We start from the raw sequence: 27,238 nt of genomic DNA on the forward strand, positions 1-27,238 counted from the left end.
TCTGCCCATCTAACGAACCCGTCTATATCGTCCTGTAGCCTGAGGCTTCCCTCCTCGCTATTTACCACTCCACCAATTTTCGTGTCATCTGTGAACTTACTGATCATACCTCCTACATGCATATCTAAATCATTAATGTACACTACAAACAGCAAAGGACCCAGCACCGATCCCTGCGGTACACCACTGGACACAGGCCTCCAGTCACAAAAACAATCTTCAACCATCACCCTCTGCCTCCTGCCACTAAGCCAATTTTGGATCCAATGTGCCAAATTGCCCTGGGCTCTTACCTTCTTGACCAATCTCCCATGTGGGACTTTGTCAAAAGCCTTACTGAAGTCCATGTAGACTACATCAACTGCACTACCCTCATCCACACCTAGTCACCCCCTCGAAAAATTCAATCAAATTGGTTAGACATGATCTTTTTTCCAATAATTTCCCTACCACTGATGTTGGGCTCACTGGCCTGTAATTCCCTAGTTTATCCCTACTACCCTTCTTGAATAATGGTACAACGTTAGCTGTCCTCCAGTCCTCTGGTACCTCCCCTGTGGTCAGAGAGGTTCTGAAAATTTCTGTCAGAGCCACTGCAATCTCCTCCCTTGCCTCACACAGAAGCCTGGGATACATCTCGTCAGGGCCTGGGGATTTATCCACTTTTAAGCCCGCTGAAACCAGTAGTACCTCCTGCCTCTCAATACTAATTTGTTCACAATCCCCCTCTGCCTGATTTCTATGCCTACATCGTCCTTCTCCATAGTGAACACAGATGCAAAGTATTCATTTAAAACCTCACCTACATCATCTGGTTCTACACACAGATTGCCACTTTGGTCCCTAATGGGCCCTACTCTTTCCCTGGTTATCCTCTTACCCTTAATATACTTCTAAAACACCTTGGGATTTTCCTTTATTTTGCCCGCCAGTGTTTTTTCATGCACCCTCTTCGCTCTCCTAATTTCTTTTTTTAAGTACCCCCATGCACTTTCTATACTCTTCTAGGGCTTCCACTGTTTTTAATCCTTTGCATCTGCCAAAAACCTCCCTTTTTTTCCTAATCCATTCTTGTATATCCCTTGACATCCAGTGTTCCCTGGGTTTGTTGGTCCCACCCTTGACCTTTACGGGAACATGTTGCTGTTGTACTCTATTTCCTTTCTGAAAGACTCCCACTGCTCTGATGTGGATTTTCCTACAAGTAGCCGATCCCAGTCCACTTTGGCCAGATCCTGCCATATCACATTAAAATCGGCCTTCCCCCAATTTAGAACCTTTATTTCCGGTCCATCTTTGTCCTTTTCCATGACTACCTTAAATCTCACCAAATTATGGTCACTGTCACCAAAATGCTCTCCTACTGACACTTCCACCACTTGCCCAGCTATATTCCCTAGAATTAGGTCCAGTACCACCCCCTCTTGTAGGACTTTCTACATGCTGGCTCAAAAAGCTCTCCTGGATGCACTTTAAGAATTCCGCACCCTCTAAGCCGTTCACACTTTGACTATCCCAATTAATATTGGGGAAGTTGAAATCCCCTATTATTATGCTGTTATTTCTACACTTTTGAGATTTGACTACATATCGGTTCCTCTATCTCCCCCTGACTGTTTGGGGGCCTATAGTACACTCCCAGCAAAGTGCTTGCCCCCTTTTTGTTTTTAAGTTCTACCCATATGGCCTCATTAGAGGAACCTGCTAAGATATCATCCATCCTTACAGCAGTAATTGACTCCCTGATTAATATTCTGACACCCCCTCCTCTTTTACACCTCCCTCTGTCTCGCCTGGAGATTCTATACCCCGGAATATTAAGCTGCCAGTCCTGCCCCTCCCTCAACCATGTCTCTGTGATAGCAACAATATCATACTCCCATGTAATAAAAACAGAAAATGCTGGAGACACTCAGCAGGTCAGGTAGCACCTGTGAAGAGAGAAACAGAATTAACGTTTCAAGTCGATGACCTTTTGTCAGAACTGGAAATAAGCAGGAAGTGGAACAGATTTTAAAGCAAGTTTCGGGGCTGGGAAATGGGGGAGGGGATGAAAGAACAAAAGGGAAGGTCTGTGATAGGATAAAAGGCAGGAGAATTAAAAGAGACATTGAGAGATATTCAAGGCAAAAGGAGATGGTAATGGGACAGGTTAAGAAACAAACACAGCTTCCACTCACCTCCCCTTTCAGCATTCCGTAGGGACTGCTCCCTCCGCGACACCCTAGTCCACTCCTCTATCACCCCCAGCACCCCTTCCCCTGGCACCTTCCCATGCAAGCACAGGAGATGCAACACATGCCCTTATACCTCACCCCTTCCCAATATCCAGGGCCCCAAACACCCCTTCCAAGTGAAACAGCGATTTACTTGTACTTCTTGCAATTTAGTATACTGTATTCACTGCTCACGATTGGTCTCCCCAATGCAGAGGAGACCACAACGCAGATTGGGTGACCGTTTTGCGGAACACCTCCATTCAATCCGTAAGGGGGACCCCGAGCTTCCGGTCGCCTGTCACTTTAATTCTTCGCACCACTCCCACTCAGACCTCACCGTCCTCAGCCTCTTGCATTGTTTCACGGAAGCTTAGCGTAAGCTCGAGGAACAGCACCTCATCTTTCGATTAGGCACTTTACAGCCCTGTGGACTCAACAGAGTTCAACAATTTCAGATCATACCCTCGGCCCCTATCATATATATATTTTTTATCCACACTTTGTGCCTTTTCTTCTTCTCTCCCATATGGCAGCGGTCTTTCATTCTGCCAGCGCAAGTCACACTTCATCTAGAGCCATCCTTTGATTCTTAACCTGTCCCATTACCATCTCCTTTTGCCTTGAATATCTCTTAATGTCTCTTTAATTCTCCTGCCTTTTATCCCATCACAGACCTTCCCTTTTGTTCTTTCATCCCCTTCCCCATTTCCCAGCCCCTAAACGTGCTTTGAAATCTGTTCCATTTCCTGCTTTTTTCCAGTTCTGACGAAAGGTCATCGACCTGAAACGTTAACGGTTTCTCTCTTCGCAGATTCTGCCTGACCTGCTGTGTCTCCAGCATTTTCTGTTTTTATTTCAGATTTCCAGCATCTGCAGTATTTTCTTTTCATACTCCCATGTGTTCATCAACACCTTCAATTCATCTGCCTTACTCGCAAGACACCTTGCATTAAAATAAATGCAATCCAGCCTTGCCATACTCCCTTGTGCCGTTACGTATTTGCTCTGTCTTCCAGGCCGACTTGTTTTTTCCTCTATATTTGGCTGTGCATCACCCCCTACTGTAGCTCCACTCCGAATCCCATCCCTCTGCCAAGTTAGTTTAAACCCCACCCCCTAACAGTACTAGCAAACCTCCCCGCAAGGATGTTGGTCCTGTTCCGGTTCAGGTGCAACCCGTCTGACTTGTACAGGTCCCACCTTCCCCAGAAGCAGACCCAGCGATCCAGGAAACTAAAGCCCTCCCTCCTGCACCAACTCTTTAGCCACACGTTCATCTGCTCTATCCTCCTATTCCTATGCTCACTAGCACGTGGCACTGGGAGTAATCGAGATTACAACCTTTGAGGTCCTGCTTTTTGATCTGCTATCCAGCTCCCTAAATCTTGTTGCAGGACCCATGTCGTTGGTACCAATGTGAACCACGACCTCTGACTGTTTTGAATTTTCATATTTGCAAATTAATTCCCAAAATGAAAAGCAAGTATTTAGTACACTAAAATGCATATGCAGAGGGACAATTAGATTATCTACCTTTGTTATCATCTTGATTCTATGAATGCAAAATTATTTGCACACCTCTGGATAAATTCAACCACCAGCCAGGAATATCAGTGGGCTCTTACTCTTCTGATGAGTTTAGTACTCAGGCATGATGCGAATATTATCTTTCCCAATCCACTGCACATAGTCCCCACCCACTGAGCAGTCATCAGTTCTTTTAAATGGCAGATGATGTACCTGATTGGTAGAACAGTAAAGATAGCAGTGTTCAAAGCTGTGGAAGCAACATGTTTTTTTAAAATTCCTAATTGCCCGAGAAGGTGGTGGTGAGCCACCTTCTTGAACCGCTGCAGTCAATGTGAAGGTACTCCAACAGTGCTGTTAGGTAGGGAGTTCCAGGATTTTGATCCAGCAGCAATGAAAAAATGGCAATATATTTCCAAATCAGGATGCGGAGACTTGGCGAGCTGGTGGTGTTCCTATGTGCCTGTTGCCCTTGTCCTTCTAGGTGGTAGAGGTCGCAGGTTTGGGAGGTGCTGTTGAAGAAGCCTTGGCAAGATGTGTGGACAATAAAGTGTATTCAAAGAATAAGATCATAGAATTTGACAATCTGTTTGATAATCTTTCTTACTGCATTTATAGATCTTCCAAAAATGACAGCAGTGCTAAATAAATGGGGATGATCCAACGAAGATTACTTATGAGAACTAATATGTCAACATTAATAGAATGCAGGCCAGAATGTTCAGTGTGCATACTCGGAGTTCTACAGGGTGAAACTTGACTCAATTCACAATGACTACAGCTGAAGTGCAACGAGTTTTCATTTTATCCTATGATCAGTCATCAAAGATATGAATCCCTTAACAGACAACAATGGTGATCACCAAAGCAGTAACTGTCCACATTTGCACACAGTTAGATCTATTGGTACTATACTTCAAAACTTTTAAGACAGTTATATGGAGAAATCTGTTATCTCCAATCACCAAAGGCACAAGGAACTTCAGTGCCAATCTCTCTTGGGAAAGGCAAAATGTTGAGAATTCTCAATAAAAGCCTTCAGATGAGATCGAACTAGAGTGCCAAAAATACAGTTCCCAATCTGAAGCGCACCAACTCAAATTTATAAAATGTTAAGCATTCAATTCTAAATTTCCAAAAGAATCATAAACAGAAGTACCCTTAAGTCTGCCTTGTTTCTTCAAATCAGACAAATGGAACCATTGTGCAGATGCAATTTGCAGATCTATTACTGAACATACAAAAGGGCTAAATTCAAAGAAATGCCTAAATAACCGAAGCAAATGGATTGGAGGAGAATACATAACTCAGTAAAAGACAAGTGAAACACCTTTAAAGGAACAAGGCTGAGCATGTGGGAAAACATATTTCTAAAATCAGCAAATTCAGGATGAACAAGAATTATCTTAAACGGATTAATAAATTGAGAGCAATGAAAAACAAAAATTAGCTCTCTAAATCCAACAAGGGAAGGGATTCAGCAGAATGAATACAAGACCATGCAGAAACATGTGAAGAGCGATTGAAAGGGTGGAGAGACCTAGACAAAATACAAATCTGCAGAGGCAAAACAGAATAAAAGTTCTTTCTGTACTACAGTAGTAAGAGGGTAGGTAAGAGATGAGGCAAAAACCATAAGAGATATAAACAGGGTCAAAACGAAGGGTGATCACAAAATAGTAAATATTATGAACAATTACCTCTTCCAAGTATTCACGAGGGAAGACATGAGCATCTATCTCCCCTCAAACAGAAGAATTTTAAATTAAATTGCAAGATTTAAAACAATAAAAGGGAAATTTAAGATTGATATCATCAGGAAGTTCTTCACAGAAAAAGTGATAAACATGTGGAATGGGTTTCCAGAAATAGAGGTGGTGCAAAATATTGGAATAATTCAAGAAACTATTAGATACTGAAATCAGATGGGGAACTCTAGGGTCTTTCTGGACGGATGAGTGAAAATGGGCTGAATGGCCTTCCTCATCCATAATGATCTTGTGAATTCATATACAGAAAACTTTTTGGTATCCGGCACCTATGGGACCGGGATGGTGCCGGTTGATTAAAAATTCCAGATAACGGAGGTGTATACCGGCCACAGGTGCTGGGGCCCCGGCTACACGGCCACAGGTGCTGGAGCCCCGGCTACACGGCCACAGGTGCTGGAGCCATGGTTACATGGCCACAAATATACAGTAAAACTTACCTTTGGGTTCCTGAACCTACTCCTGAATTTTGCCCGTTAGAGAATTCCAGATAATTAGATGCCATTTAAACGAGAGTTTACTGTATATAGGGCCTGAAATTACAGTGGTTTTGATGGCGTATGCTGTCGGAAGCCTTCCAAAAGGCCCCACAAGTTCTGGGTTTCCGCATGCACTGCACATGCGTGAAAACCCGGAACTTGCAATGTCAAGTTTCACATCGACAGATCCTTCGCATCCATTGCAAAAACACTTCGCTGGTGCGGAGTTGCCCAACTACTGCTCAGCAAATGCTCACAAAACCCTTACGCCTGATAAAAATAGGCATAAGGCCTTCTTTTACCAGCGTAAGGGTTAAAATAAAGGTTAAAATAAAAACATTTAAATTAAAACATACACATACATTTAAAATTAGTTTAGGTAAATTTAGGCCCATTTAAAATGCTTAAATTTATTTTTCACAAAATTAAATTTATTTTAAATGCTTAAAGGGTCCTTTAATTAATTTTGAACATGAGAACATTTATTTCTATTTAAGTTGTGTGAATTCTTATTTATTTGGGGATTTCTAATATGCTTATGTGGATTCCGTACATAAACGGAATCTCCCTATGCCTCATAGGAATCCCTCTTTTTGATTGGTTCACCGGGCCCATTTGATCTCAGACACTTGCAAACTGCACGCGCCCCTGGGATCTGTGGGCCTTTACGCAGGCATACGCCTGCAGGCCTGAGAAGGGAGCTCTCTGTAGCTGTGGAGCCAGGAGGCAAGTATGAGAATATTCCACGGTTCGGAGGTGCACTCAGGAGGTACGCCTCCGACCACAAATTCAGTGCCATATTTTGTTAAGCCTCTGCACAAACACTTGCATAAGAGTTTCTGCACAATTTCTGCCCAGACAGCAGCTTAATCCTGCTGCTGCAATTGTTCTAAATTGATCGGCCCTTGGTACCAATGACCAGCTGACAATGGAAGCCACACAGGTGTGTCCTGCTCTGCTGCAGTAATTAGTTAATTGATGACACCAGTGACCAGCATTAAATTGAAGCCAATTAAAAAGAAAGATCAAGAGCATTAAATCAGTCAATTGATCTCCCCTGTTTAAAAAGTTGAATGGCAGCTCATTTTCTGGCAATGCCACTCCTCTCTGCAATGCTGTGCCAGTCACAAATTCATTACGATTGATTAGGCTGCTTTATTGTGCTGATTCAAGGGAGGTTTTACGTTCGGGCTTATGATAAGTTTGCGCAGGAACTTCAGCGTAACTTCACCTTGGCAAAATCGGCAGTGTCCAGCACTTTCTGCCGATTGCACCTAGGGAAAACTCCACGTCTTAGCCTCAAACAGAACTCTACTACAGATATATAGTAACTGATTTTGAATTTGAAAGCATTCAATTATTTTAGTAGTTGTATTCCTGAAGAATCTACTACTTGTTTTGAGCAGCAACAATGTTATATCATCCAAGTAATTGCAATGGAAATGTTAGACTGCCTACAGTACACATGAACTTCTCAATTTTGTAATGGATGGCCATTAGAGAGATGGTTCGGGTAGTCTAGGTCCATTCCCACAAGGGGGAAAGGGAGGGCAACCAAAGCCAGAGCTCCCTGGATGACAAAGGAGAGAGTAGGATGAAGCAGAAAAAAGGGGACATACGACAGATATCAGCTTGATTATACAAGGGAGAATCAGGCTGAATGCAAGTAGAGAAGTGAAAAAGGAAAGAGGGGCAAAGAGACAGTATATGACAATAGATTGGCAGCTAACATAAAAGGGAATCCAAAGGTCTTCTATAAACATATTAACAGTAAAAGGGTTCAGAGGAGCGGTGAGGCCGATTAGGGACCAAATGGAGATCTGTTGGCGGAGGCAGAAGGCATGGCTGAGGTACTAAATGAGTACTTTGCATTGGTGTTTACCAAGGAAGAGGACTTTGCCAAAGCTATGGTAAACAAGGAGGTTGCTGAGATACTGGATGAGCTAAAAATAGATAAAGGAGGTACTAGAAAGACTGGCATTCCTTAAAGTGAATAAGTCACCCGGTCCAGATGGGATGCATCCTAGGTTGCTAAGGGAAGGAAGGGTAGAAATTGCAGAGGTTATGGCCACAATCTTCCTTAGATGCAGAGGTGGTGCCAAAGGACTGCAGGATTGCAAATTTTAAACCCTTGTTCAAAAAAGGAGAGAAGGATAAACCTGGCAATTACAGGTCAGTCAGGTGGCAAAGCTTTTAGAAACAATAATCCGGGAGAAAATTAATAGCCACTTGGACAAGCATCGACAAATAAAAGGAAAGCCAGCATGGATTTGTTAAGGGCAAATCATGTTTGACTAACTTGATTGAGTTAAAAGGGGCAGCATGGACAAAAAAAATTGGCTCAGGGATAGAAAACAGAGCTGTGGTGAATGGCTGTTTTTCGGACTGGAGTGAGGTATACAGTGGAGTTACCCAAGGTTCTGTACTAGCACCACTGCTGTTTATTATATACATTAAATTAATGACTTGGACTTGGGGTACAGGGCACAATTTTGAAATTTGCAGATGACACAAAACTTGGAAGTATAAACAGCGAGAAAGATAGTAATAGATTTCAAGAGGACATCGACAGGCTGGTGGAATGGGCAGACATGCAGATAAAATTAAATGCAGAAAAGTGTGAGGCGATACATTTTGGTAGGACGAATGAGGAGAGACAATACATGCTAAATGGTACAATTTTCAAGGGGGTGCAAGAAGAGAGAGACCTGGGGGTGTTCGTGCACAAATCTCTGAAGGTGTCAGGAAAAGGTTAACAAAGCAGTTAACAAAGCATATGGGATGCTGGACTTTATAAATAGAGGCAGAGTACAAAAGCCAGGAATTTACACTAAACCTATATAAAACACTATTTCAGCCCCAGCTGGAGTATTGTGCCCAATTCTGAGCACTATGCTTTAGGAAGGGCCACGCTTTGGAGAAGGTACAGAAGAGATTGCCATTTTAATTCTCTGTACCACTACCACTCTGTCCTCAGTTTCCTACACTGTTCCAATGAAGCTCCATGGATGCTCAAGGAACAACACCTCATCTTTCGATTCGGCACTTTACAACCTTCCAGACTCAACATCGAGTTCAACAATTTCAGATCATAACCACTGCTCCCATTTTTTTCCAGACAGCAGATGCTGGTAATCATTCAAGCTGCTGCCATTTCAGTTCCTTTCGACCCATCTTTTGTTTCTTTGCTTGTCCCATTACCACCCCTTTCTGCGTTGCCCCATCATTCCTTTTTTCATTTAATCACTTCTGCAGTCCACTCTATGACAGGCGTTCCCTTTTGTTCTTTCGAGGTCCTTTAGAGGTTTTCAAAATCAAATCTGCCAAAACCCCTAAATGGTAATTGCCAATTTAACTAATAAAGTAACCTACTTGACATGCCATTCAGAGCAGTAAACAGCAAATGCAAATAAAGAAAGAAAGGTTAGGACTGGGTGGAGTCCAAGAAAGATCATACTATATGTAAGCTATGGAACTTCCTTATCATATCATAATCATCAAGAAATTGGAGTGATTAATACGTGGTTTCATTTTAAGGTCCGGTGCTTCCGAGACAATATCTTGTATTGGTGTCTACAGCAATATCTACAGCAAAGGTGTAGACATTACTTAAAGTTTTGGTCCCTGAGGCAACTTAGAATCACGCCATGATGTGACAATGGCTCGAGTGAAAGGGGCTTTGACTTCACCTGGCAATTCTTGACTTGTCAAACTGGTAACATACATTTAGAACGCAAGAATATAATTAGGAGCAGGAGTAGGCCATACGGCCCCTCGAGCCTACTCCACCATTCAATAAGATCATGGCTGATCTTTGACCTCAACTCCACTTTCCCACCCATTCTCCATATCCCTTGATTCCCCTAGAGTCCAAAAATCTATCTATCCGAGCCTTGAATATGCTCAACGACTCAGCATCCACAGCCCTTTGGGGGGTAGAGAATTACAAAGATTCACAACCCCGAGTGATGAAATTCCTCCTCAGCTCAGTATTAAATGGCCGACCCCTTATCCTGAGACTATGCCCCCTAGTTCTAGACTCCCCAACCAGGGAGAACTACCTCAGCACTTACCCTGTCAATCCCCCTCAGAATTTTATAGGTTTCAACGAGATCATCTCTCATTCTTCTAAACTTGAGAGTATTGGCCCAATCTACTCAATCTCTCCTCATAAAACAACCCTCTAATCCCAGGAATCAATTTAGTGAACCTTTATTGCACCGCCGCCAAGGCATGTATATTGGTCTAACTGGCCTGTAGTTCCCTGTTTTCTCTCTCCTCTCCTTTCTTGAATAGCAGGATTACATTTGCTACCTTCCAATCTGCTGGGACCATTCTAGAATCTAGGGAATTTTGGAAGATCACAACCAATGCATCTACTATCTCTGCAGTCACCTCTTTTAGAACCCTAGTATGTAGGCCATCAGGTCCAGGGGATTTGGCGGCTTTTAGTCCCATTAATTTGTTCTTTTTCTTTACTGATATTAATTACTTTAAGTTCTTCGCTCTCATTAGCCCCTTGGTTCCCCACTATTTTTGGTATGCTTTTTATGTCTTCTACAAAGAAGACAGAATACAAAATATGTTTAAAGTCTCTGCCATTTCCTTATTCCCCATTATAATTTCGCCTGTCTCAGCCTCTAAAGGATCAACAGTAGCAGTGTAGCCTAAGATTTATTTTACGAAAGCACAAATTTAGATCAATTATTTTGCAAGAACATTGAAATGTTGATGGCTCCTCCTTCACGCTTTCCTTCGACATAAAAAAAGTCTTGGGAGAAAATAAGTTCTACCCTTTAATAAAATTATACAACATAATGAAAATATTCTGCAGGACTTGCTAGGTGAACCACAAATACCCACATTCACTAACAAAGGAACTGTAGAGTTTTTTTTTTTTTTTTTTAAATACTGACCCCCTGCTACATTTTGCATGGTAAGAAACATTGTGTAGCGCACTACAGCATCATACAGTAATTTTCTCTAGAAACAGGGCTACGCACAAAGCTACTAGTAATATTACAGTTTGTTCATTTGGAGTTAGAAATGTCTGAAAACATTTGGACAGTGAAGTCTTAGAGAAATTATGCTATTTTTCTTTTAATAAAAAAAAAAAAGTACTTACCATCATTTTTTCAAAGAGATCTAAAATCTCTTTCTCAGAAAGATTCATGAAACATTCCTCAAACACTGGCTGTGCTAGTGGCAAATCGCACATTGCCACTTGGGAATCAGTAGGGTGCTGTATGTGAGGTTTCTCTTTTTTCGTAGTGGACTTTCGAAAACTGGTTAATCTGTCACGCTGTCAAAATAAAATAAATTATATTAAAATCGTCATTCCACATATAGCTTCCTATATTTATACTTTTATTTAAAGCATTCTATTGTGAACACATCTTTTACAAAAGCATGCACATTTCCAGTGACTTTGTATGTGAATACCACATGCTTCATTTGCTGGCAAAGCACCATAATTATAGTAGTGTATCAAATTAAAGGCTACACCTTACCTTTAAAATGCCCATATGCAGAAGAATTATAGCAGGCAAATCTGGTTTTCAACTTACTAGGCAGTTTATATACAAACATCTTAAAGATCACTGATATACATAGTCATAGCTTGTTACAAAAAAAAACTTTACCCTTGTTCTAGATAAGGTTCCTTTTAACTCAAAAAAAAAGGATCAACAATGCGAATCTTCAATAAAGAATTTCCACTCTGCGAGCTTGTTATAATGCGCTTTGACTGCAGACTGAACTGTAGGCATTAAAGTACTATGTTGACGGATATATTAATGTCAGTTGCTCAAAGGATTTATACTATATGTAGTTTAATGAACCAAATTTGAGGAAGTCATTTCACAGTACAGTGGTACTTCAACACACAATGTCATACAGCGGTACGATGTAGTTACGTGCCTCTGCAAACCACATCACAAGTTCCTGAACGCCGTCTGCTGTTGGAAGAGATGCTGAGCAGAGGCTTAACTTTTCAGGCAAGTCACCCTAAGCCAATCTCATGCACCGTGCAGTTAAGAGTCTCATTAATACAAGCCTCAAAATAGGTAGGTTGCCTGCCTGTTCTTTCAATAGTGGTCATGGGGAAACCAAATGATAGGGAGAAAAGCATACTTCAAAATCGGTTAAAAATGAAATTTACAATATTTAGCTAGTTTAAAACTCTTTGATCATGGTTCAAAAAGGTAATTCTTAACAGCAAAGTCATCATAATCATGCAATTATGGAAGATTTACCTATGCTGTGTAAAGACAGTAAAACATTCAACAAAATTCTTCATGAGTTTAAAGTGCCTTGTGTCAGTTGTTAGCTTGGCATGCATAGTTAGAACATACATAATGCAAGTAAGTTAGGAAAATCTCATTACGTGTATGGATGCTTTTAACTGGCTTGATCATGATCGGTCTTGTTGAGTGCCTAAAGGTTGAGTTGCTGGCCATTAATTCAGTTTAATGTAAAATATCTTCTTGGGCATGAGGAACACACACCAGGAAAATCCATTAATTATGGAATATGCTTGTATCATGCACAATATAGCAATGCAATCTCAAAAGAATATCTTACAAGCCCATTTTCAAGTTACCTCATGTAGGCTTAAATCTGATTCATTGGTTTAGAATTCTGATTAATAAAATAATGATCACCAGGAACAAGCAATCCATTTATTACCATATTAAAAATGAATTTGGAATCTGCATAGTAGTTAACATGAAAGAACTTGCATAATTTATTGATCCGCAAGAATATTCTAATTGTTGCCAAGAATGGTAAGGGACTCCCGGAGTGTTTAACACAACACACTTGAATTTACCTACTCAGTCCCAGTGCAGCAGTGACCAAGTTATCTCTGCAAAGTTTCTCTGCACTAAATTTGAAAAAACTTGATGTATTTTGTACATCAGATTGAATTGTAATCGTGATAAACCTGCTGATAAGAGCTCACTAACTGCAATCACTTATTTAAATTCCTTGGAAAGGTAAAACTCAAATATGCTTATCCTAAGTCATGATGGGCTTTACCATTTCACCTACTTTCTTCTTCCAGAGACCAGGCAGTGGAATCTTATCTTCCAAAACTTAATTTAACCAACTCAGTCTAGTTTTTTTTCCCCCTGAGGTTTATGGTTTTTCTCATCCTGTTCTTACAGGCATAACTTTATTCTTTACATTATATATGGTCATAAACTTCAAGAAAGGAGTCCTATTTTAACTTCCAATCCCATAGATTTTAAAAACACGAGAAGCAAAATTGAAGAAATGTATTAAATGCTCTCATTAGTACTAGGTTATTCTGAAGCAGAACAACTAATGCCCATTTCTACAAATATTGAGAAGGGATGTTAAGAACTACAATTTTTAGCATGCATGATTTAGTGATTTAGGCACACATACAGCAGTAGATTCCAGAATAGGCTTACCACATCATCCGCCAAAGTTTTTATGTTAAGGTTCTGTAGAAGGCAGAGAAGAAAAAGAGAAAAACACATCACCCACAGCTGCAAAATATACCCAACCACCATATCAAACTTTTAAAGCAGTGGATCAGTGTACTTAGAGAGTCCTGGGAGTCCAGAGCTAGAATATCCAAAACCAAAAAATGTTAAGTTGTGGCTGACATTTTGAGACCCAGATTTTTGTTGCACTATACTTCGGACTCCCAACCTGGATTGAAACTGTTTCAGACTATGTTGTGTGCAGTTAACAAAGCTGAACCAACATTTTTTCCCCCCCCAAGAAAATTCCAGTAATATTGCTCACTCGGCATTGCTGAAATGTATCTTAAGTGGGAAAAATACATTCAAAGACTTTAATTAGCTCCCACTTCATGAAGGGAAATGTTCGATCAGAACTATACATAGTTCAAAAATAACAAAACACTGGAAAAACTCAGCAGGCCAGGCAGCATACATGGAGAGAGAAACAGAGTTAACGTTACAGGTCGAAGACCTTTCCTCAGCCTGCTGAGTTTTTCCAGCGTTTTCTGTTGTTATTTCAGATTTCCAGCATCCGCAGTATTTTGCTATTATACACAGTTCAACCTGCATATGCAAATTAATACTCCATCAAAAGTGCGACTTCACCTCATACATCATTCCTTTTGGAGTTTTGCACCAAATAGCTTGTTAGACAGGAGGGTCTTCCTCACACTCCACCCACTCCCCCCCTAGTCCTATCCAGAGGCACACAGCTCAGTTTCTAATTGTAGATGGGAGCACAAAGGCCAATTTTATCATATGGGCAAGCTCCAAAGTACACCAGATCAGTTAAAGAAAGGAAGGATGAAGGAACGCTGGGTGTTTATGGAGGTATAAAGTAATTTACAGGAAAGTACATCATTTGACTCTCATTTAGTTGTTGATCTAATACAAGTTAAAAACCAGCTTGGAGCACTGCAGCATTAATTTTTAAAATAATTTTGAATAATCAATGCCAGACGGACATAGTCAAAGCATCAAGTCACTCCAAATAGCTAACATGCAGGTGGGATTCACACAAGAATTGCCCAAGTACAGTATAATAGCTATTACACAGCAATAGAGTTAGGATGTCACATCCTATGGAGCTGTAATCATAATCCAAAGATTTATATAAAATCAGTTTCTGTTATATCCATGTATCTTAATGTTGTGTCCTTCAATAATCAGACAACAGACTGCAGGGAATGAACAGGTGTTTACTGAATGAGGGTTACTCTAGAACTAATTATACAGATCACTACTCAGGGTTTATATACAGGAGTGGTCACTGCCGGTACTACAGAATACAGGAGCTGTAAAAAGTAGTTCTCTCCCTTAAGGTATATATACACATTACATTACATTACAATTCCTCCCCTTTTTAGATTAACAGTACCATAACACTCATTTAACAATTAACATTTTTAATATACAATGTTATATGAAAATAGTCCATTCATATATTCAGTCTCTGGGGAGGCTTCCTGATTCTTTCTGGATAACACCTTTCCCGAGTGTCTCGCTCTTGGTGCGGAGGCGATTCTAGCACCCTGTCGTCAGTTGATTCATCAGCTTCCAATGCTATTGTTTCTGAGGTAGATGCGACCTGTACGTCTGGTTCCTCACCAGGTACGTATGGCCGAGACATGGGGTTGACTCGTTCCTGTGACTCTAGGATCTGGTCAGCATGGCGTCTCACAATGTTCTCCCCAACATCCACTGTGTACATTAGTGGCCCCTGCTGTGTGCATATCGTTCCTGGTTGCCATTTCTCTGTTCAGTAGTCGCGGGCCAAGACTGGTTGCCCTACATTGAAGCTCCTTGTCGGCTTCTCATGGATGTGCTGGAATTGCTTACTCTCAACATCTCTTCGTACATTTGGTCTGAGCAAATCCAGACGAGATCTCAACCTTCGGTTAAAGAACATCGTGGCCGGGGCCTGGTTGGTGACTGCATGTGTCGCATTTCTGTAGGCCAACAGGAAATTGTCCACCTTATGCTGCAGTGGAATGTCGTCATCGCACATGGCCTTTACTGCTTTTTTAAAGGTTTGTACGAACCTCTCGGCCAATCCATTTGTGGCTGGATGATACGGGGCGGATGTGTAATGCCTTACCCCATTCCTTTTCATAAATCTTCGAAACTCTTCGGACACAAACTGTGGTCCGTTATCAGGGCAAATCTGCTCTGGCAAGCCGTTCCTGGCAAAAATGGTCCGTAGGACTGCAATAGTTTTCTCCGTGGTGGTGGAGGACATTTTTGATCACCTCAGGCCATTGAGTGCGCATCCACGGCTATTAAAAACATGGAGTCCATGAATGGACCAGCAAAATCAATATGCACCCGTTGCCATGGAGATGAGGGCCACGCCCATGGGTGTAGAGGGGCATGTGGTGGTGCATTTTGGACCTTCTGACATCCTGAGCAGCTCTTAGTCAGGTCCTTGATTTGCTGATCGATCCCCGGCCACCACACAAGCCCTAGCAAGGCTTTTCATTTTCACCCCTCCCAGATGACCTTCGTGAAGCTCATTGAGCACTCTCGCCCTTAACTTGGGTGGAATTACCACTCGGAATCCACACATCAAGGTCCCCTGGCATACTGACAGCTGTTCTCTTCTGGATGAGAATGCTGGCAAAAGTGAGTCGCCATGTGCTGGCCATCCCTTCACCGTCAAATCATATACCCGAGACAGTGTCGGGTCATTTCGGGTCTCCTCTATCAGCGTTAGTTACTGGCAAGCATTCAATTATAGTCGAATGAAATATTTCGACAGGATCCACTGCTGGTGCTTCCTCCACAGTAGGCAGTGGCAGGCGTGATAGCCCATCAGCGTTTCCATGCTGTTTCGTGCCCTTACATTCGATTTCATATTGGTGCGCCCCAAGAAAAAGGGTCCATCTTTGTAGCCGTTGCGCAGTCATCACCGGAACACCCTTCTTTGGATTAAAGATGGAGACAAGTGGTTGGTGGTCAGTCAGCAAGGTGAACTTCTGCCCGTGCAGATAGTGATTGAACTTTTTCACTCCCCACACTAGGCTGAGGGCCTCCCTGTCAATCTGGGCGTAGTTACGCTCGGCTGAGGTTAGTGACCGAGACGCAAAGGCTACTGGCCTCTCCAAGCCGTCCGGGAATTTGTGCGATAGCACCGCTCCAATGCCATAGGGTGATGCATCACACGCCAACCGAATTGGTAGTGCTGGGTTGAAATGAGCCAACACCTCTTTTGATGTGATCAATGCTTTGCTCTTCTGGAAAGCTCGTTTACATTAGTCACTCCACTTCCATGGTACCCCCGTTTGCAGTAGGGTGTTCAGTGGGTGTAGTACGGTAGACAAATTCAGCAAGAACTTATGGTAGTAGTTCACCAGCCCGAGGAACGACCTCAGTTGCGACACATTTTCCGGTGCTGGAGCCTTGACTACTGCCTCAATCTTTTCAAGGGACTTATGTAACCCCTCATCAATAACGTGGCCACAATAAGTGATCTGCTTCTGGAAAAACTCGCATTTGTGGCGATTAGCTCGGAGCCCATATTCCTTCAATCTAGTGAGCACCTGCTCCAGGTTGGCGAGATGATCACTGTCATTTTCGCCAGTGACCAGGATGTCGTCCAAATAACACTGGGTCCCTGGAATCCCTTGCAGGACTTGTTCCATTGCCCTTTGCCAAATAGCCGGAGCTGATGCTACCCCGAACACCAGCCGGTTGTATTGGTAGAGACCTTTATGAGTGTTGATCGTGAGGTACTGTTTCGAGGCTTCTTCTACCTCCATTTGCAGGTACGCCTGGGCCAGATCAATCTTAGTGAAGCGTTTCCCTCCAGATAGCGAGGCGAAAATATCTTCAATCTGCGGAAGCGGATATTGTACAGTGTGAAGGACTGGGTTCACTGTCACCTTAAAGTCCCCACAGATGCGAACCTTCCTTGGTTCAACGACCTCTTCATTACAGGGACGATGGGTGTAGCCCACTCGCTCCAGTCCACTTTGGACAGTACTCCTGAACATTCCAAACCTTCCAGCTCTGCTTCGACGGCTGGGCGGATCGCATAAGGTCTGGCCTTAAAAAAAAAAAAAAAAAAAACTTTGGGCTTGCATTTTCCTCTATTTTGATCATCGCTGTTGTGCCTTTTTGTGTTCCGAGTCCCTGCTGGAACACTTCTTGTGAGTCAGTTAGCATTTTTGACAGTTGTCCGGGTGTGACGTCGTCATCCTTTTTGGCGTCTACAGTCAGTGCTTGTATGGAATGCCAATCTAGCTGTATCTTCTGGATCCATTCATGTCCTACTAGTGGTGGTCCTCCATCTGGCAATACATATTAGGTCCATTTTTGGTGTTTCCTTGCCGTTATATATAACGTTCATCCTTATTTTTCCTTTGGGGTAGACTTTTTGCCCCGTGTACGTCTTCAAGACAATCTTTGTATCTCTCAATGGGTATATGTGAGAATAGCCGCTTGTAGTCCCTTCGGTTTATGACTGTTAGAGCTGATCCTGTGTCCAATTCCATTTTCACTTGGACTCCTGCTATCTTGAGCGTGACCCAGATAGTTTGGTGATCCTCCGTTTTGATTACATTATGTAGTTTCAGACAACCCAGCTCCTTGCTTCCGGAGTCTGTATCACTCTTCTGTTCGTCTGAACTACTCTCCGTCACCTTATGTACCTTCTTGTACTTCTCCTGTGGAGATTTCTTGCTGCTGGTTTTCTTTCCCGACCTGCAGACTCTTGCTATGTGTCCTACTTTTCCACACTGTCTGCACACTTTGTCCTTGAACCAGCAATCATTATGGTCGTGTGTTGTTCTGCCGCAGCGATAGCACTTCACTGTTCCATATGACATTTCATTTGTGCCATATTCTTGCGGTCTCCGTTGTATCTCTGCAGCACCCCGTGCTGCTGCTTCGTGTGATACTGCAATGCTGAAAGCCTTGTCCAGCGTAAGATCCTGTTCTGATAGAAGCCGTTTCTGGGTTCCTTCACTTTGAAGCCCACACAAACTTGTCCCTTAAAGTATCTGCTAGTCCCGTTCCAAACTGGCAGTGTTTCGATAGCTTGCGCAGTTCTGTTACATACTCAGCATTACTTTCATCTTTATGCTGGTTCCTTTTGTGAAACTTAAATCTTTCTGCTATCGGCAGCGGTTTCAGTGGTCCTGTAGGATTGACACTATGTTTTCAAAATCCTTTTCTACTGGCTTCTCTGGGGTTACTAGGTTTCGTAGTAAGCCATACGTTTTTGCACCCATTGAATTCAACAATACCAGCGCTTTCTTGTCATCTGGCACTTCATTCGCCTTGCAGTATACTTCTATGCGTTCGACAGATGTCGTCCAATCTTCGACTTCATTGTCGACCGCTGTGATACTGCCACTCTTCGGCATTTTTGGGTGTGGTTAGACTGGCTTAAAATGGCGTCTCCCGCGCTTTCCTTTCTTCCCTGCTGCGGCTTAAAATGGCGTCTCCCGCGCTGCTGTCAACGCCGCTCTCTGCGGTCCTCGTGGCAAATGGCGACACCCTGTGGGTTTCGTGCACTGCTGCCAATGCCACTCTCTGCGGACCTCGTGGCAATGGCAGCGCCTCACGTTTTCCTGCGCACCTCTCTCCCCCGTTGACGCTGCTCGGCCCTTGAACACCGGCTTCTCTCTCTTTCTGTCGACGCTGGTCGGCCTTTTTCTGTGCCGCTCGGTCGGCTCGAGCCGCCGCTGTCCAGGAATGGTCTGCGCAGTACCTGTTGCCAGCCCATTTGGCTGGACCACCGTGACTGGAAAGCCAAGCCTGGCTCTCGACAGCCTCCCCTGCGATGCTCAAATCTCCGCTGGATGACTGGGCGGTTGCCCGTGGTCGACGCCCGTGCTTCTGGACTCGACCTCCTTCCACTGTTCTCCAGGAGCGAATCCCTGGGAGGTGATGGAGTTCCAGGTAGGTTCGAATCTGCGTCGTCGCCAATGTTATATCCGTGTATCTTAATGTTGTGTCCTTCAATAATCAGACAACAGACTGCAGGGAACGATCAACCTGTGTTTACTGAATGAGGGTTACTCTGGAACTAAGTGCACAGATCACTACTCAGGGTTTATATACAGGTGTGGTCACTGCCGGTACTACAGTATACAGGAGCTGTAAAAAGTAGTTCTCTCCCTTAAGGTATATATACACATTAGTTTCTACGTGTTATCACAAGCTTTTAAAGGAGGAAGCCTTTTGAGATATTACCAAGTATCCACCATTCTGTTAACTCTCATTGGCCTACTCAATGGTCAAACTCTCAAGTGAAAGCTCGAAAAGCATCACTTCCATTCAAGACAACAGATCATGACTCTCTGGGATCTGAACTTTAATTGATGCTCAGAGTGACGAGGTTTGTAAGATGCTTTTCCTCAACTATTAAAAGTACTGCCAAGTTCACTATCTCCTCGACTCAGATCTTTAAATGATCCTTAATACGAGGAGAAATTGTGCAAAAGGTGTGAACAACATAACTGTCCCAACTCCTGCAAGAATAAACATCAGTAAATTTTTAAGGGCACAACTAATGATAGACAAAGAAGACTGTGAAAGATAAAGCTAGAACTTTGTATTGGTATCTGCTAATGTGTCCTGAGCGGAGGGCATTAATATCACTGAGAAGCCAGTGGGAAAACTGATGGTTTTGTGATCGGAAATAAAAACAGAAAATGCTGGAAATACTCAGCACATTAGGCAGCATCTGTGGAGAGAGAAACAGAGTTAACGTTTCAGGTCAATGACCTTTCATCAGAACATTGTTTTTATTTCAGATTTCCAGCATCCACAGTATTTTGCTTTTTTAATGCAGCATCTAACCTTGCCATATCTGACTTGTACTGATTGATATGAACACGGAGTGATGACAACAAACTTGTACTTATATAGTGCCTTTAATGCTGAAATAAGTCCCAAGTAGGAAAAAAGGTATGCACTCGAAGTCCAAGTAAGCTGGGGCAGCATCACTAGAATATATTAACACCTGATGAACTGTAATATTGGATGCTTCCTCAGAAGCACCCACACTATGCAATACTTTCAGTTGCACTGCATGAAGGAAGGTATGCTAAGTTGATCAAGAGTCAGCATTACCAGATTTAACCACAGCTATCACCCTCTGAAGCAGCTTGGGATGTTTTGCAGTAGCAAAGGAGAAGCCAAACAAACATTGATGGTGAACAAGCAATTTCTGCAGTTAATGCGTCTGGTGCAGCAAAATACTTAACAAGGATAAATGCTGAATTATTGCATTCTTAAAGCAGTTGGACAAGTACTTCAAATGTATATACTGTCAAAAGAGAAAAATCAACCAGGGATGCAATAGTAATCCTTACTCTACTCCGTAAAAAGCAATCTTCAACTCCATTTCTTTACTTTTGTATTTTTCTATTTAATTGCACAAGGTTTTTCATTTAATTTTTCTAACTATTTTATCATAACTTCTCCAGTGTTTATTTTGCTTTGCATTATTTAACTCTATTTTACTGTCCCGGCGATCTGACCAATAAGTAGGTTGCTGGTGCCATTTCTACTCCCGTTGTATATAGATTGCAATCTTTAATATGATTTTAAGTTATAATCATTGATATGCAGAAATACCATTTCCTGAATTGATTTAAGATTTCAAGTTACATCTTCTTTACCAGATTGCTTGCAATTATTGCAGATAGTGACAGAGACAAAGAAGTTTCCTTTGTCAGCTTGGCTCAGTTGATGGCACACTCACCTCCAAGTCAGAAAGCTGCAAGTTCAAGATCTACTCCATAATCTAAGCGAACACTCCTGTGCGGTACTGAGGGAGATGCTATATTATCAGAAGTGCTCCATTTCAGCTGAGACATTAAACCAAACTCCTGCCTTGAAATCCCTCCATGGCCTGACCCCACCCGGTCTCTGCAATTTCTGCCAGTCTTAAATTGTGTCCCACATCCTTTGGTCCCGACTGGCTTTTTCAGCATTAACCTCTTCTCTTCATCCCACAATTGTTGGCAAAGTCTTTAGCTGGCTCAGTGCCACTGTATGGAACCCCCTTCCTAAACCTCTCCAACTCTCTATCTCTCCACCTTCAAAAACCTTCTCAAAGACCATCTTTTCAACCAAGCTTTCAGTCAGTCCTAAGATCTCCCTCCACATCTCAGCATCTATTCCTGCTTCACTTTTTCTCTCACCTCTGAAGTATCTTGGTACATTTCTGACATTAAAAGCTGTTATGTAAACACTAGTTTAGCAACAGCTAATGACCTAGACACATCTTACATAGAATATACAGCTTAGAAAAAGGCCATTCAGCCCAATTCCTGTGTTGATCTTTATACTCCACACAAATCTCCTCTTGCAATGTGTATATACCTTAAGGGAGAGAACTACTTTTTACAGCTCCTGTATACTGTAGTACCGGCAGTGACCACACTTGTATATAAACCCTGAGTAGGGATCTGTACAGTTAGTTCTAGAGTAACCCTCATTCAGTAAACACCTGTTGAATCGTTCCCTGCAGTCTGTTGTCTGATTATTGAAGGACACAACATTAAGATACACGGACATAACATTGGCGACGACGCAGATTCGAACCTACCTGCAACTCTGCATCACCTCCCAGGGATTCGCTCCTGGAGAACAGTGGAAGAAGGTCGAGTCCAGAAGCACAGGCGTCGACCACGGGCAACCGCCCAGTCATCCAGCGGAGATTTGAGCATCGCAGGGGAGGCTGTCGAGAGCCAGGCTTGGCTTTCCAGTCACGGTGGTCCAGCGAAACGGGCTGGCCACAGGTACTGCGCAGACCCTTCCCAGACGGCTGCGGGCTAGAGCCCGACCGAGCGGCACAGAAAAAGGCCGAGCAGCGTCGACGGGGGTGAGAGGGCAGAGCGCAGCCGGTGTTCAGGACCGAGCGGCGTCAACGGGGGGGGGAGAGACGAGAGAGAGCAGAGCGCAGCCGGTGGTCAAGAGCCGAGCAACGTCAACGGGGGAGAGGCGCGCACAGGAAAACGCGAGGCGCTGCCATTGCCACGAGGACCGCAGAGAGCGGCGTTGGCAGCAGCGCAGGAGCAGTGCACGAAACCCACAGGGCGTCGCCATTTGCCACGAGGACCGCCGAGAGCGGCGTTGGCAGCAGCGTGGGAGACGCCATTTTAAGTCGCAGCAGGGAAAAAAGGAAAGCGTAGGAGACGCCATTTTAAGCCAGTCTAACCACACCCAAAAATGCCGAAAAGTGACAGTATCACAGCGTTCGACAATGAAGTCGAAGATTGGACGACATATGTCGAACGCATAGAAGTATACTGCAAGGCGAATGAAGTGCCAGATGACAAGAACGCGCTGGTATTGTTGAATTCAATGGGTGCAAAAACGTATGGCTTACTACGAAACCTAGTAAACCCAGAGAAGCCAGTAGAAAAGGATTTTGAAAACAGTGTCAATCCTACAGGACCACTGAAACCCCACACCGCTGCTGATAGCAGAAAGATTTAAGTTTCACAAAAGGAACCAGCATAAAGATGAAAGTAATGCTGAGTATTTAACGGAACTGCGCAAGCTATCGAAACACTGCCAGTTTGGAACGGGACTAGCAGATACTTTAAGGGACATGTTTGTGTGTGGGCTTCAAAATTGTGGTGTATGTGCCTTTAAGAGCCCCTGTGTACTGTAATGCCGGTAATGGCCACTCGGGCTATATAAGCCTGTATAGTGTCTTGTATGTTAGTTCACCTCCAGACTTTGTTCAGTAAACACCTGTGAAACCAACTCCTGCATTCCGTGTCTCCATTAACACACGGATACAACAAAAGTGAAAGAACCCAGAAACGGCTTCGATCAGAAAAGGATCTTACGTTGGACAAGGCTTTCAGTATTGTAGTATCACACGAAGCAGCAGCACGGGGCGCTGCAGAGATACAACGGAGACCACAAGAATATGGCACAAATGAAATGTCATACGGAACAGTGAAGTGCTATCACTGCGGCAGAACAACACACGACCATAATGATTGCTGGTTCAAGGACAAAGTGTGCAGACAGTGTAGAAAAGTAGGACACATAGCAAGAGTCTGCAGGTCGGGAAAGAAAACCAGCAGCAAGAAATCTCCACAGGAGAAGTACAAGAAGGTACATAAGGTGACGGAGAGTAGTTCAGACGAACAGAAGAGTGATACAGACTCCGGAAGCAAGGAGCTGGGTTGTCTGAAACTACATAATGTAATCAAAATGGAGGATCACCAAACTATCTGGGTCACGCTCAAGATAGCAGGAGTCCAAGTGAAAATGGAATTGGACACAAGATCAGCCCTAACAGTCATAAACCGAAGGGACTACAAGCGGTTATTCACATATACCCATTGAGAGATACAAAGATTGTCTTGAAGACGTACACGGGGCAAAAAGTCTACTTCAAAAGAAAAATAAGGGTGAACGTTATATATAACGGCAAGGAAACACCAAAAATGGACCTAATATGTATTGCCAGATGGAGGACCACCACTACTAGGACGTGAATGGATCCAGAAGATACAGCTAGATTGGCATTCCATACAGGCACTGACTGTGGCTGACAAAAAGGATGACGACGTCACACCTGGGTGACTGTCAAAGATCCTAACTGACGCGAAAGAAGTGTTCCAGCAAGGACTCGGAACACTAAAAGGCATGACAGCGATGATTAAAATTGAAGAAAACGCAAGCCCAAAATTTTTTAAGGTACCTTATGCGATCCGCCCAGCCGTCGAAGCAGAGCTGGAAAGTCTGGAACGTTCAGGTGTACTGTCCAAGGTAGACTGGAGTGAGTGGGCTACACCCATCGTCCCGGTGATGAAAAAGTCGTTGAGCAGCACGCCTGGGGAACCAAGGAAGGTTCGCATCTGTGGGGGCTTGAAGGTAACAGTGAACCCGGTCCTTCACACCGTACAATATCCACTTCCGCGGATTGAAGATATTTTCGCCTCGCTATCTGGAGGGAAACGCTTCACTAAGATTGATCTGGCCCAGGCGTATCTGCAAATGGAGGTAGAAGCATCAAAAAAATACCTCACAATCAACACCCATAAAGGTCTCTACCAATACAACCGGCTGGTATTCGGGGTAGCATCAGCTCCGGCTATTTGACAGAGGGCAATGGATCAAGTCCTGCAAGGGATTCCAGGAACCCAGTGTTATTTGGACGACATCCTGTTCACGGGCGAAAATGACAGTGATCACCTTGCCAACCTGGAGCAGGTGCTCACTAGATTGCAGGAATATGGGCTCCGAGCTAACCACCCCAAATGCGAGTTTTTTTAGAAAACAGATCTCGTATTGTGGCCACGTTATCGATAAAGAGGGGCTACACAAGTCCCCAAAGAAGATTGAGGCAGTAGTCAAGGCTCCAGCACCGGAAAATGTGTCACAACTGAGGTCGTTCCTCGGGCTGGTAAGCTACTACCATAAGTTCTTGCCAAATTTGTCTACAATACTACACCCACTGAACACCCTACTGCAAACTGGGGTGCCATGGAAGTGGAGTGACGAATGTAGACCAGCTTTCCAGAAGAGCAAAACACTAATCACATCGAAAGAGGTATTGGCCCATTACAACCCAGCATTACCAATTCGGTTGGCATGTGATGCATCACCCTATGGCATTGGAGCGGTGCGGTCGCACAAATTCCCAGACGGGTTGGAGAGGCCAGTAGCCTTTGCGTCTCGGTCACTAACCTCAGCCGAGCGTAACTACGCCCAGATTGACGGAGGCCCTCAGCCTAGTGTGGGGAGTGAAAAAGTTCAATCACTATCTGCACGAGCAGAAGTTCACCTTGCTGACTGACCACCAACCACTTGTCTCCATCTTTAATCCAAAGAAGGGCGTTCCAGTGATGACTGCGCAACGACTACAAAGATGGTCCCTTTTTTCTAGGGGCGCACCAATATGAAATCGAGTATAAGGGCACGCAACAGCATGGAAGCGCTGATGGGCTATCACGCCTGCCACTGCCTACTGCGGAGGAAGCACCAGCAGTGGATCCTGTCGAAATATTTCATTCGACTATAATTGAATGCTTGCCACTAACTAACGCTGGCATAGAGAAGCAGACCCGAAATGACCCGACACTGTCTCAGGTTTGTGATTTGACGGTGAAGGGATGGCCAGCACATGGCGACTCACTGTTGCCAGCATTCTCATCCAGAAGAGAACAGCTGTCAGTATGCCAGGGGACCTTGATGTGTGGATCCCGAGGGGTAATTGCACCCGAGTTAAGGGAGAGAGTGCTCAATGAGGTTCACGAAAGTCATCTGGGAGGGGTGAAAATGAAAAGCCTTGCTAGGGCTTACGTGTGGGCTGGCCGGGGATCGATCAGCAAATCGAGGACCTGACAAAGAGCTGCTCAGGATGCCAGCAGGTCCAAAATGCACCACATGCCCCTCTACACCCATGGGAGTGGCCCTCATCTCCATGGCAACGGGTGCATATTGATTTTGCTGGTCCATTCATGGACTCCATGTTTTTAATAGCCGTGGATGCGCACTCGAAATGGCCTGAGGTGATCAAAATATCCTCCACCACCACGGAGAAAACTATTGCAGTCCTACGGACCATTTTTGTCAGGAACGGCTTGCCAGAGCAGATTTGCTCTGATAACGGACCACAGTTTTGTGTCCGAAGAGTTTCGAAGATTTATGAAAAGGAATGGGGTAAGGCATTACACATCCGCCCCGTATCATCCAGCCACAAATGGATTGGCTGAGAGGTTCGTACAAACCTTTAAAAAAGCAGTAAAGGCCATGTGCGATGACGACATTCCACTGCAGCATAAGGTGGACAATTTCCTGTTGGCCTACAGAAATGCGACACATGCAGTCACCAACCAGGCCCCGGCCACGATGTTCTTTAACCGAAGGTTGAGATCTCGTCTGGATTTGCTCAGACCAAATGTACGAAGAGATGTTGAGAGTAAGCAATTCCAGCACATCCATGAGAAGCCGACAAGGAGCTTCAATGTAGGGCAACCAGTCTTGGCCCGCGACTACTGAACAGAGAAATGGCAACCAGGAACGATATGCACACAGCAGGGGCCACTAATGTACACAGTGGATGTTGGGGAGAACATTGTGAGACGCCATGCTGACCAGATCCTAGAGTCACAGGAACGAGTCAACCCCATGTCTCGGCCATACGTACCTGGTGAGGAACCAGACGTACAGGTCGCATCTACCTCAGAAACAATAGCATTGGAAGCTGATGAATCAACTGACGACAGGGTGCTAGAATCGCCTCCGCACCAAGAGCGAGACACTCGGGAAAGGTGTTATCCAGAAAGAATCAGGAAGCCTCCCCAGAGACTGAATATATGAATGGACTATTTTCATATAACATTGTATATTAAAAATGTTAATTGTTAAATGAGTGTTATGGTACTGTTAATCTAAAAAGGGGAGGAATTGTAATGTAATGTGTATATATACACCTTAAGGGAGAGAACTACTTTTTACAGCTCCTGTATACTGTAGTACCGGCAGTGACCACACTTGTATATAAACCCCGAGTAGGGATCTGTAGAGTTAGTTCTAGAGTAACCCTCATTCAGTAAACACCTGTTGAATCGTTCCCTGCAGTCTGTTGTCTGATTATTGAAGGACACAACATTAAGATACACGGACCTAACACGTCTCATTCCATATACCTCATCTCAGCCTTTCAGCATAACTTTCTATTCCCTTTTCTTTCATTTACTCATCTAGGTTTCCTTTTGAAAACATAAGCTATTTGCCTCAACCACTTCCTGTGGGAGCGAGTTCCA

The 27,238-nt window shown here is 43.7% G+C and overlaps 1 protein-coding gene across 5 annotated transcripts in view; it reads right to left on the reverse strand.

Annotated features, from left to right (window-relative positions):
* The window catches only part of diaph2 (diaphanous-related formin 2), a 940,841-nt gene that overhangs the window by 861,269 nt on the left and 52,334 nt on the right, over positions 1-27,238 (reverse strand). For 3 of the 5 annotated variants that reach the window (XM_085995993.1, XM_085995985.1, XM_085996009.1), the window contains exons 2-3: positions 13,431-13,463; positions 11,120-11,296 (exon numbers count right to left, since the gene is read on the reverse strand). The exons of 1 other annotated variant lie outside the window; for it this stretch is intronic. In XM_085995993.1, coding sequence (XP_085852119.1) covers positions 11,120-11,296; positions 13,431-13,463 — 210 coding nt within the window. The remainder of the gene's footprint in view (positions 1-11,119; positions 11,297-13,430; positions 13,464-27,238) is intronic. One more of the 5 variants, XM_085996000.1, reaches the window with a different exon arrangement.

This window comes from Somniosus microcephalus, chromosome 1, assembly GCF_052327205.1.
Source record: "Somniosus microcephalus isolate GS21.2 chromosome 1, FLI_Smic_1.0, whole genome shotgun sequence".
Taxonomy (NCBI): Eukaryota; Metazoa; Chordata; class Chondrichthyes; order Squaliformes; family Somniosidae; genus Somniosus; species Somniosus microcephalus.